The 13,180-nt window shown below is 42.4% G+C and overlaps 1 protein-coding gene across 20 annotated transcripts in view; it reads right to left on the minus strand.

The window, feature by feature from the left end:
• Nucleotides 1–13,180, minus strand: part of LOC138738942 (glycerol kinase) — a 129,338-nt gene that overhangs the window by 37,388 nt on the left and 78,770 nt on the right. For 9 of the 20 annotated variants that reach the window (XM_069890152.1, XM_069890153.1, XM_069890154.1 and 6 more), the window contains 2 exons: nt 9,272–9,415; nt 4,914–4,995 (listed from right to left, as the gene is read on the minus strand). In XM_069890152.1, the coding sequence (XP_069746253.1) occupies nt 4,914–4,995; nt 9,272–9,415 (226 nt within the window). The other 11 variants (XM_069890160.1, XM_069890164.1, XM_069890165.1 and 8 more) reach the window with 7 other exon arrangements.

Below are 13,180 nucleotides of genomic sequence, written 5' to 3' on the forward strand. Positions count from 1 at the left end.
GGATTATTCTCTGCGCAGGCATATGGTCAAATTTAAGTGGACGGATTGGATTAAGCCTTTAGGTATTAAGATAGTAATTATAATCATTTATATGAACTGAATTACTTACCTCTACTTAAAAACAATTTGAATCAGTGGAAAAAATTACTTATAACATTAATAAAACGTGTTAATTGTATTAAAATGAATATCTTTCTCAATCTATTCCCTGCAAGATTCCTCAGAATGTTTTTAAAGACCTGAATGCTTTGGTGAGGAGGTTTTTGTGGGAAGTCATTACAGAAATGTACTTGGAGGTGGGCACTAGAGGGTTGCAACTTCCCTATTTTCAGTATTATGAATCAGCACGGTTGAAATTTATTAATGGGATGTTCGAGGTGGATAAACCTTTGATATGAGCTAATATTAAATAATCTCAGATTGGTGAAAAGAAGATGGATCAGTTTATTTATAGATGGAATTCTCAGTTATTAAGTAATCGTAATTTGTCTGTGTTGAAATATTTAAAAAATGAAATTAGAGGTAATCAAGGTAAAAATTTCAGGTAAAACTCCTTTGTTTCAAAATAAGCTTTTTCCTTTGACACTTAATAATCAACTTTTGAAGTTGTGGGATCAGAAAAGGTATAAAAATTAAAGCCCTATTGTTGGATAATTTTGGACGTACGTTACGGCTACCTTGGTGGTCTAATTTGAAAGTTTACTTACTGATGGTGGCAAGAAAGGATTTGTATCTGAGATGTATGCTTTATTGCAGAATAAAATGCTTAAGCCAGATTTTTATAAATCTAAATTAAAATGGGAGAGAGATTTGTCCATATCTATCTCTTAGGATGAATCTATGCAAGGATAGTATGACTAAAATTGTAAATGTAAGGTACAGGTTGGTTCATTATAATTTTCTTCTTCAATTATATTTAACCCTGGAGAAATTAAGGAAATATAAATTTATTTCTCTGATCTATGTTTTAGATCTCATAAGAAAGTTGGCTCTTTTTTACATTCTACTTGGCTACGTGAGACAGTGAAGCCTTTTTGGGGTAATTTAAGGAACTCTTAGAAGCTAAATTCAAATTTAAAATTTCACTTGATCCTTTAGTATTTTTATTGGGTTATACTAATAGATTGAGTTTGGAGTTAAAATTAAATAAATTTCAAATTGCTTTTTGGAATATAGGGGGATTGAAATCTTCCTCCCACTCACTGATGGTGTTGCTCTGAACCGTGGCGAACAACTGATTGGAAGTTTAGAGGGGGGTGGGGAGGGGTGTCATAAGGGGTATTATTTACAAAAACATCATGTATATATGTTTTTCTTTATTTGTATTTTTATTGTATGACTTATCATGATTAATAAATAAAATTTTCATTAAAAAGTGGACTCTTTGACACTCCTGTAATAATTTTCCTCTTGGAATACAAAACAACTTCTTAGATTGAAGCATTATGTGGGATTTTGTTATGCATGCAAATAAGGAGTTGTCAAGTCGGATGATAATCCTCCATCTAAAACTCAAAAAACACCGTCTGCCTAATTACCACCTGGTCTTTCAGATCAAAGCACAAATTTGAGGCTACAAAATTTTCTATTCCACTCTAGTGAAGCATGGATGGTCTCACAATAATAAAAAAAACTTTACCTCTCAGCCACTGTACAGGAGGTCCTTGCATGTTAGTTCACGTCAAACGACTTTTCAACGTGCAAGATTGGCGTTCGCCTTTCTGTTGCTAGTCATATGTAACTAAAGGTGCCAATTACATGAAACAATTAGACTGAAAAATTCCAATCAAGCCAAACCTCTCAAGCAACTTGCAGATTTATTTTTAGATCATCTGTTTTACAATCATTTGTTATATGTATTCTGTTTCCACTTCAAGGTCTGACATTTTCATTTCTTAATTTTCCTGCAGCTGTTGAACTGAGTCTGATACTTCCCGCGGTTGCCCTGAACGGTTTGATCAACTGTACATCTGGCTCCTGTTCAGAAATCTCAAGATACTTCTGAAGTTTTGATTTCTTAACTTGGAGTAAGGTAAGCAAAGGAGGAAATGACTCATCAGTGCCCGGCAGCTTCAGTTGGAAACTCTTCCTTGTCGATATATCATCATCCTTACCCAAAATCTTATCCCGCAGATAATTTCAAGCAGCCTTCTCATTCAGAGTTCTGGACCGAGGCACTTACTGATTCCTGCCCTGACTCAAATCTTTTACATTTTCTTTTAGACAGACACCACTGTAACAGGCCCACAAGCCTGTTCTGCCCAAATATCCCAATGAACCTACAACCCCCATGCATTTTTGGAAAGGTAGGAGGCATCCAGAGCACCAGGAGGAAAGCCATGCAGTATCAGGGAGAACTTAGACAGCGCTGACTTTCAACCATGCTCACTTCATTAAATTCATTAATGCCCTTTATCCATCTTTGCAATGCATTAGTTTAATTAATTTCTATCCCCAGCACCTCTTGGAAGACTCTGTCATCAAGATCTCATGCTACGGTTCAATCCTGGCTCAATCGCAATCTCGCATCAAACAAATCAGTAAAAACAGTCTCGTTTTGAGACAGTACAAAATCGCCAGTCCTGGATTTTTTACTTTTAATTCAGTGCATTTGATAATTCTGCTATGATAACATTTTAACCCGTTTCACTATTTTATAGCCCACCGCTAATTTGTGCAATTTTCTTTTTCTCCCTTAAATGCTGAAATTAAAGTAGTTGTACTTTGATAAAGGCACTTTTAATTGATGCTTTGCTGTATCCAAAGAGCAAAAGATAAAAAGATCAGAGAATCGGACACCAGCTTTCAGTCCTTTAACTTCCTTCCACGTCCTGCACATTCTAGAAAGGAAATAAATGGCCAAATTACACATCACTTCCAGCCGACTGACTGACACAAGTGGAAAAAGTAGCAATTAATGCTTGAATCCCAAAAACCACCATTCGGATTTTGATTTGTGCCTGGACCTCGCAAAGTTTCCTTCCCTCACCGGATTCATCTCTACCTCATGGTGCCGAGGAAAGGCAATAAATTACTGAAGGCCCTGTCACAGATTCTTTGGCCTCTTCCCATCAGGGAGAAAGCTCAAGACAGTCTTTTAGCAGCTTCTTTCCTCAGTCATCAGAGGTCGGAACAACTCTTAGCCCCCGGGGGGCGGGGGCACAACCTGACCTTCGAAAACTCACTCAGCTGTTCACAGAAGAACCCTTCTTATAGTATACATTTATATGACAATCTTAAATTTTATATTGGGCTACACTTTAAAAATATAGGATACATAGAATCCACACAAATTTGCTGCTTCCTCTCACCATCCCCCCCACCCCATTTTATTCAGGCACCTGCCTGTATTTGCTTGCACTAATTAAAGGCCAAGCCCAAAATTTTGGTTAACCTTCACTCTCTGTGGATGCTGCCTGACCTGCTGAGTTCCTCCAGCACATTTGTGTGTTGCAGTGACAACGTGAACTGGCTGTGTCAGGCTCCAGCTTGGGCTCGGCAACCAAAGGCCTCCTGCTAGGGCTTTTTTTGAGGGGGGGGGGCAAGCGGGACTCGACCTAGGGTCCAGGACTCAGGCGGGTGGTGAGCAGCGCTGCGGTCTCAGAATTGGAATCAGACTCTTGGAATCACCCTGGGATAGCATGACTCGAGTGGGTGGCATGCAGGCCTTGGGCCCAGATGGATTCCTGCTCTTTTCTGATCTAAAACCTGGATCGGGGAATGGGGTGCACTCTTTCTTCAATAGAGAACCACGTGGTTACTTTGTGACTCTTTCTTTGCCTTCATAGGACAGACAAAGGAAAGGTTTCTCTACTTCTTGTCCTCAATTCCATGAATTGAATCAGACATGTAGCACAGTTTCAGACCCTTTCAGCCCACAAGTCTGTGCCACCTAATGAAACCCAATTAACCGCCAACCCCCATACGTTTCTGTTTCAATGGTGGGAGGAAACCAGAGTCTCCCGGGACAACCCACTCAGGGAGAACGTACAAACTCCTGACAGACAGCATGGGATTCGAACACCAGTCCTAATCACTGTGACAGTGTGGCACTAACTGCCATGCTGTCCCAGTTGAATGCTTTCTCTGCAATTCTATCGTGACAGTCAATTAACCAGAAACATGGGTGCATCTTCTCCCATGACCTGTTTTGGTTTTCAGGTCTCCGTCCTGCTGCTCAGCGGGAAGAACCAGGACCCCACTAATTTCATGGGCAATGGGAATAACTGCTCTCCCACTCAATGGCCATCTTGTTGCAAAACAGACCCAAAACATTCCTGTGGAACGTAGAGACAAATGCAAAAGAAACAGGGATTAAGGAACAAAACGACTGTGTTTGTGCTTCATGCATGACAAAAAAGACTGGACTACTAGACCCAACTCATCTGGCACACGCTGAGTATCAGGGCAAATACTTTGAGTACAACAACAGTTTCAGCACTTTCCCGATACCTTCTCCTTCCACACAATTTCCCAGAAATTGCAACTTTCGGAGCAGAGATATTTAAACTTTTAAAACTGACTTAAATAATCTGAAGGAAAATCAAGATTGAGTTGCCCCGTGCCAACCAGAGAACTGTGTAGCGCCATTCTGTGCCGACTTACTGAAATAAACCATAGCTGATCTCATAAAAACTGACAAGATCCCAAAGGGGCACATCAAGGAAGATGCCAGGATGCTTCAGCTGTTGGGAAAATTTAGTGAGGGTCATTTGAAACTGAGCCTTGTGGTAACCTCTTCTCACAGAGCTTGGTGAATTTGTCTGCCCTGGGGAGTTATGGAGGGGAGATTGTGAAAGAAAATCCGATTTGAATTCTGCAATTTTTCCTCAGACATTCACTTTCTCTTTCCATTTTGCCAACTTTTTCGCGAACAGCCCAATTTTCAGTGCTTTGGATCAGCTGACACTCACCAAGACATATCGTCAGAATGCGTTTCCCAGCCCATTGATTTTTGCACAGCTAACTTCCACCGACTGAAACGTTTGTTGCTTTCTGTGGATTTAAAAGAACAATCATTAACATTGCCTGAATTTTTCTCCCATTTCGATGCTAATCACTTAGACAGCTTGGCACCCCTTGTGTCATCTTAAAAGTCGCAGCAAGAACAAGGTTTCAATGATCAGGTTCACAGATGGGTTGAAATATGCAAGGAGTATTTGGAGCAGAGCAAATGAACTCAAGAGCATCGGTCAATAGGTGAAATTATATGTGGCCATTACAGAGACTTGTCTGTCCCCGAGGCAGGAAAGGCTCTGCTGAACAAACGTGCCGGTCTTCAGCCATTTCAAAAATGACATGGAGGGAGGTAAAAGTACGGGAGAGTGGTATTGCTGATCAGAGATCCTATCGTGGCTGCAGAAAAGGGAGAAATAGTGGAGGAATTGTCTACTGGGTCAGTGTGGGTGGAATTCAGAAACTGGGAATAATCCTATTGGGTGTATATTCTAGACCCCCATCCACGAGTGATGGAGACATTGAGGAGCAGCTCGGCAGGCAGATTCTGGACATGTGCAAATATAAGCTGTAGTGGTTCACAGTGTGAAAAAAATATATACATAGGTTGCAGTGATGGGTGATTTTAACTTTCCTGATATCAATTGGCCCCATCTTAGAATGAAGTGTTTGGATGGAGTGGAATTGTCAGGTATGTTTCCCGACACAATATAGCCAACAAGATGAGAGGCTATATTGGGAAAGGAACCAGGTCAGATCTCTCTGGGTGAACATTTCAGAGAAAGTGATCACAACTCTTGTTTTTACCATGGAGCTGGAGAAGGGCAGGAAAAGACAATTGGGGAAACATGTCATTGGGGTCAGGAAACATATGATGCGTTTGGGTGAGAGCTTAGGAGCTTAAAACAGCAGAGAACATTTGCATGGTGCTCTGCACATTGAGGCAGGGAAAGAACCATTGTGGACAAGGGATGCAGATAATCTCGTGAAGACAAAAACAAAAACTTCTGAGAGGCTTAAGAAGATAGGAATTGAGGGAGCTCCAGTGCAGTAAAAGATTGCCACAGAAAAGAGCATAAGGAAGAACTTCAGAAAGCTAGAAATGTGTGCATGGAGGAAGTGGCGGAGGTCCTTAATGAATACTTGGCTTTGGTATTCACTGCAGAAAAGCAGGAAATTGTGAGGGTGATTTAAACTTTTCAACGTATTGATGTGAGGAAAAAGGATCTGTTAGAGCTTTTGAAAACCACCAAGTTAGGAAAGTTGCTAGGACAAGAGGAGATTTTCCCAAAACTTCCGTGGGAAGTGAGAGAGGAGATTATTGAGCCATTGATAGTGATCGTCGCATCATCACTGGGGACTGGAGAAGTACTGGAGGATTGTTCCCCTGTTCAAGAAAGGGAGTAGAGATAGTGCAGGAAATGATAGACCAGAGATCCTGACTTCAGTGGTGGCAAGCTGCTGGAGAACATCCTGACAGACAGGATTTAAAAGCAGGTAGAGAGGTAGAAACTGATTAGGAACAGTCAGCATGGCTTCATCAGAGGAAAGGACGCGTCTCACGAGCCTGACTGAATTATTTGAAGATGTCAAAATGCACATTGATGGTGGCTGTCAACGGTTCATATTTTGCACGAGGTCAGTGACCAGAGGTGTTCCGTAGGGATCTGTTCTAAGACGCCCCTCCTCTGCAATTTTAGAAATGACCTGGTTGAATGAACAAGTGCAAGGATGGGTTAGTAAGTTTGCAGATGACATGAAGGTCAGTAGGGTGGCAGGTAGAGTTTAAAAATCAGAAGTGGTTCATTTTGTTAGGTTAAATGTGAAGGCACAATACAATGTGGCTGTGTGGACGAACTGAGAAACCTTGGGGTCTGTGTCCATAGGACATTCAAAGCAGCTGCACAATACCTGAGTTGACCCCAGTTGGAACATTGTTCTGTTCTGGTCACCTCATTACAGGAAGGAGGTGGAGGTGCAGAGCGTGCTGCTCCCTCCAAGCTGCGTGTGCCCGCACATGTTGCGACCCGTGCACAAAGGCAACGGTTGTGCGCACCGAAGGGGAGGGACCTAAAATAATTATACTTACATGTCACTTTGTAGAATGCAATCAGACTTGTGTATTAAAACACACGAAAACAGTTTTATTAGCCATGAGAAATCGGCTGTGACCAAATTATCTGGATGATATTTGCACAAGCATGCAGTGTGCACGCACTTTTGCCACAGGAAAAAAAAACTGGCACACCGCAAAATTTTTGAGCACACTGACTACTAAAAATGAGAGGGAACATTGGTGCAGAGGAGATTGCCTGGATTATGAGAGATTGAGTGCAAGACGATGAGAGGCACTGACAGTGAGAATGGCCAGTGGCTTTTTGCTGAAACGGTTAACCCAAGGGGCTTGAGAGTCGGTACAGGGGGAGATGCAGGGGGTTAGTTGCTCCACACAGAACGTGCTGCTCGCAACATTGGTGGGTGCAGGTACAATTGGATCTATTAAGAGACTAAGATAGGTGCATGGAACAGAGAAAAATGGAGGGTTTATGTAGTGGGGAAATACAAGGCAGTTATGTCATGTCAGCACTGTCCTGTAGATTGCTTGAGTCACTATTTCTCACAGGCCTTGGTTTGAAATCTTTTTCTCCAAAGCAAACATTCAACTGCCATGATCGCCTGAACCACCTTGATGACTGACAGGTCCACTTCATCATATTTCTGTGGACATCAATCTGTTCAGTTTCCTGCATGTTACTTGTCCTGCCGTTAATCACTCAAGCCCGTGCTCCTCAGATTTTAAGTCTCAAGCACGGAAATGGTTTCACTTCCAATCCCAGTCTCAACAGACCTTCCAAACAATCACAAAAACCTCATTTTCCATTGCCCGTAATCACTCAATCATTCATTATTATACTAGACAGCAAAAATAAGCCTCCCAGCTACATCAACCATATCTTGATTCATTCCACTGTCCTGCCTCCCTCAAACCACCAAAAACCTGAGACACTCCTGCATTCCTTCACCTTGAACATCGGCATCAACTCTGCAGCTGCTGTCTTCCCATCACCCTCAACTTTACGAAGAATCCCCTCGTCCACTGTCTCACACACTTCTCATCTTACTCCATGATCCTGCAGGATCATCTCCAATTTTAGAATATTGGGGCATCACCTGTCTTCACAACAAATTGGCATCACCCATATCCGTTGACATTCGCCTAGTGTTACCATATTTGAAATTTTCACCCTCTCGTTCAGGAACCTTCAGGTCATCAGCCCTTCCTGAATCACATTTCCTCCAACTTCTCTTCCACTGACTGCAGCATTCTCTTGCCATCCTCCATCTTCAACGGTCTCAGTTTCGCACTTTAGAATGTCCTCCAACATTCTGTGGCCCCCTGTCTCCCACCTTTGCTCATCAACCAGTTTTGCAGCAATACACTTCACTGACACGTCTTAGAGGACATTTGACCTTTTGAACATCCATTTCTTCCAATGTGGTAAACTAAACAAAGAAATATATTGCTTGCTTTCACTTGACTTGTGCCACATCATCTGCTGGTTGTGGATTCAATGAGAGAACAGAAATCCAAACAAATTAACAGTGGGTTGAAAGGTAATCAAAAGCTCAGTGATAAAGGCACATTCGGACAGCAATGTCAATGTGGAGGTTCGCACAAGGCTATTGCCGCGCCAGTGACCCAGGTTTGAACCCACTGCTGTCTGTAAAGAGTTTGGACGTGCCAGGGTTGTCAGATTCGGCGCCATAAAAGAAAAATACAAAAACGTTGTAAAAAGTTGTAAAATGTGCCAACAGGACCAAAAAGAGCCTAAAAATCTAAAACCACCAATTGGCACTTTCCACAGCCAACCAATTCAAGAAAGCGGCAAATTTATTGGCGTTTGGTGCCAAAGTAGACAAATATGGCAATCCTGTTATGTTCTCCCTGTGTCTGTGTGGGTGTCCTCCGGGTGCTCTTCTTTCCACCTACATTCCAAAAATGAGCAGGGCTGCTCCCTGACCCTAACGTGCTCACATGGGTGTATCTGAGCACTGCAGGCTTGTAGGCCGGATGAGCCTGTTATCGTAAATTAAAATAAAAATAACAACAAGGCATTGCTCAATGTAATATGATCAAAATTAATATTTTTACAAATGTTTTACTTTCACGTCAACATCTGTCTCTGCTGTGGGACACCTGATGACCAGCTCAAAGCAGGTTCAAGGTCCACAATGCCATTCTTGTTACGTGAACAAGTTACACTTCAATGCAACAGACCACTTCTTAAAAGGTATTCGTCAAACATTTCCTTACCCTCCATTTCTATCTGGGGTTCAAACGTCTCCCACCCTGCCAATGGGGGGCTGTCATCAAACAAGTTCCAGACTTCGACCCCATCCGCGGCACCAGCGGCCATCGCTGCTCCCAGGGCGGTGGTCTCTGTCATGGCTGGTTTCACTGAAAGAAAGCAAAGCACACAGCTTGCTGACTCAGTGTCTGGATGTGGCCATTCACAGCATGCGGCAGCCAGCGAAAGGCCGCACGGATACAAAGGGTTCTTTTTCAATCTGTCTATTAATCATATTATAGGTAAACAGTGCATGAGGAGACTCGGAGTAAAGAATCAGAGGGGAAAAATATCACCATTTGATTTAACATAGTGCATTACTCCACAATTAACAAAGATGTTCTCACCTTCTCCTCTTCAAAAACACGTTATTATATAAAACCCCACCTAATCTAAGAAACAAAGAAGATTGGGAGGCCCATCCTGAGAATTTATAATAAAAACTAATCATCCAGTCTTCACCAACAAAGAATAAATAATTAAAATTAAATATAGTTCAGAAGGGAAAATAATTGTACTCACTAAGTCAGGTGGAAATAATTTATAAAAGTCTCTTCAAATTTAACAGAAGGATCAAATGTATGACTCCTAACTTTCTCTGGACCTAAACATGAAATAATTTGAGAGAACCAAGGATTAGAATCCTTCTATTGAAATTGGATCACTCTTCCAGCCCACAATGTAGGAAAGGCCACAACCTGATATGTGGAAGTGGAACTCGTCCCACTCCCGCAACTATAAACTCGATGCAAAGTGCCCCAAGGACAGGTGTTTGGAATAGGAACACCACCCAGTCCCTCACCCCTTTAATAAATGTTTACCCTTTCAGTTTTGAGGTACAACTTTCCACATGAGATTGCATCTCCCGTTTCCTTGTCCTCTCTCTTAGCTGATGTACATTCCACCTTCCCACGAACAAAAGCACCAACTTTTATATCACAGGCAAAATTGAAAATATGATGTGTGCCCCTCAGTTGACATTGACTATGCATTTGACAATCAGCACCGAATCAACCCCTGGTCGAGAAGATGACCCTACAGGGAAGGTGACCACGGCAGGGGATCAGCGGCTGAAGGACCCACGTTGGCTGCAGCCGAGGCAGATGAAGGACTCACACCAGGCTGCAGGCTCATGGGAACTGGGATTCGAAAGGGTGCTGAGGACAAGGGCTCCCAGAGAGCTTTGGGCACTGAAGGCTTCCTGATTGATCGGAGGTTTGGACCTGGAGTTCGGGTTGCCAATGCTTTGACCAGGACTCTGAGGCTGTGGGAGGACTGGAGGCAAATCCACACACTCAATGACTCTGAAGGGACTCTCTTTTGCTTTGCTTTCTCTTATTGTTTGGGGGCGCGGGTAATGCTCACAGAGACTCTTCGTTTGCCTCACGAAGTATATCATGTATATTATATTTTTATGTATTATTAGGTGACAAAGGAACAAACTTAAAATCCCATGAGATGTTGATGGTCAAAAAGGTTTGATTCTAAAAATATAAAAGCAAATTCGACTCCAACTAAAATGACCCATGGGGATTAAAAATGTTGGATTTTTCCATCCACGTGGAAATTAATCTCTCAAAATTTGGAACACAGCCCTGCACTTCATGAAGAGAATGTGCCAAACACAAAATTCAATCCCTTCTCGTATTTGGGTAATTTAAAGTTTACAGACGCAGAAGAGCAGAAGAATTTTTTTCTGAGAACTTTAGAGGTGCAGGGTGGAGCAAAGCTGAATCCATTCTTACCCGTGATAATCTGAGTGAAGGAGCAGAACTCTCTCCAGAGCACAACATGTTCAATGGGCAGATGTCAGGAACGCAATCAAAACGGGGACGCTGCTGACGCAATGGGTGGGTGGACCGGTGGCAGGTCACACCACGCTCACGAGATCATGTGCACCGACCTCTTGCGTTACTGTGAGCAATGGGGTGAAACACGAAAGTCTGCAGATGTTGTGATTCTAATGAAAATACACCGAGATGCTGGAGGAACTCAGTCGGTCTTTTCAGGGTCTATTGGAGACGAGCAACAGCAACTAATGCACCTTTCATTAGTTGCTGCAATGACTCCCCAGATAATCACATCATCAACCTGACTCCAATACAATGCTTACTATTAGTTTTATGGCAGCTTTTGTGGCACTTACATAACTATAACCATATAACCACTTACAGCACAGAACAGGCCAGTTTGGCCATAACAAATCCCCACCCTACTAGTCCCACTGACCAGCTCCCGGTCCATACCCCTCCAGTCCTCTCCTCTCCGTGTAACTATCCAGTCTATCTTTAAATGTAACCAATGATCCCGCCTCAACCACGTCTTCCAGAAGCTCATTCATTATCCCTACCACCCTTTGCGTAAAGAAATTTCCCCTCATGTTTCCCTTATAATTTTCCCCCTTCAATCTTAAACCATGCCCTCTAGTTTGAATCTCCCCCACTCTTAACTGAAAAAAGCCTATCCACATTTACTCTGTCCCTTTTAAAATCTTAAAACACCTCTATCAAGTCCCCCCTCAATCTTCTACGCTCCAGAGAAAAAAAGCCCTAGTCTGCACAACCTTCCCCTGTAACTCAAACCTTGAAATCCTGTCAACATTCTCGTGAACCTTCTCTGCACTCTATATCTTTCCTATAATTTGGTGACCAAAACTGTACACAGGACTCCAAATTTGGCCTCACTAATGCCTTGTAAAATTTCATCATAACCTCCCTATTCTTGAATTCAATTCTCCAATTTATGAAGGCCAACATTCCAAATGCCTTCTTCACCACACCATCTACCTGAATATCAGCCTTGAGGGTACGATTTACCATCACTCCTAAATCCCTTTGTTGCTCTGCACATCTCAATAGCCTACCATTTAATGCATATGACCTATTTAGATTTGCCTTTCCAAAATGTAACACTTCACATTTATCTGTATTAAATTCCATCAGCCATTTCTCAGCCCACACCTCCAGCCTTCCTAAATCACCTTTTAATCTACGGTAATTTTCCTCACTGTCCACAACACCACCAATCTTTGTATCATCCGCAAACTTGCTTATCCAATTCTCCACCCCTTATCGTTAATATATATAACAAACAATAGTGGACCCAGGACCAATCCCTGAGGAACTCTACTAGTCACCGGCCTCCAATTGGACAAACAATTTTCTACCACTACTCTCTGACACCTCCCATCCAACCATTACTGAATCCATTTCACTACCTCCTTATTTATACCCAATGCCTCCACCTTTTTTCCTAACCTCCTGTGGGGAACTTTGACAAAAGCTCTAAATAGACAACATCCACAGCTTTCCCTTCATCAACCTTTTTTGTAACCCCCTTGAAAAACTCAATCAGGTTTGTCAAGCATGATCTACCCCTGACAAAACCATGCTGGTTACTCCCTATCAATCCCTGTACCTCTAAATATTTGTAAATACCATCCCTCAGAACACTTTCCATCAACTTGCCCACCTCAGACTCACGGGCCTATAATTCCCAGCTTTACATTTGGACCCTTTCTTAAACAGCGGAATCACATGCGCAACCCTCCAATCCTTTGGCACTACCCCCGTCGTCAGTGACATCCTAAATATCTCTGTTAATGGCCCCTCTATCTGTCCACAAGCCTCCCTGAGTGTCCTTGGGAATATTTTGTCCGGTCCTGGAGATTTATCCACCTTTATCTTTTTCAACACAGCCATCACTACCTCCTCGGTTATCCTTATATGCTTCATGACCTCCCCACTGTTTTTCTTTAACTGGTTCAATAGTTTTTTTCCCTAGTGAATACCGAGGCAAAGAAATCATTCAAAATTTCCCCCATTTCCTCTGACTTCTCACTCAGCTACCCTTGCTATCTACTATGGGTCCAATTT

The sequence above is a fragment of the Narcine bancroftii genome, chromosome 7 (assembly GCF_036971445.1).
Source record: "Narcine bancroftii isolate sNarBan1 chromosome 7, sNarBan1.hap1, whole genome shotgun sequence".
NCBI lineage: Eukaryota > Metazoa > Chordata > Chondrichthyes > Torpediniformes > Narcinidae > Narcine > Narcine bancroftii.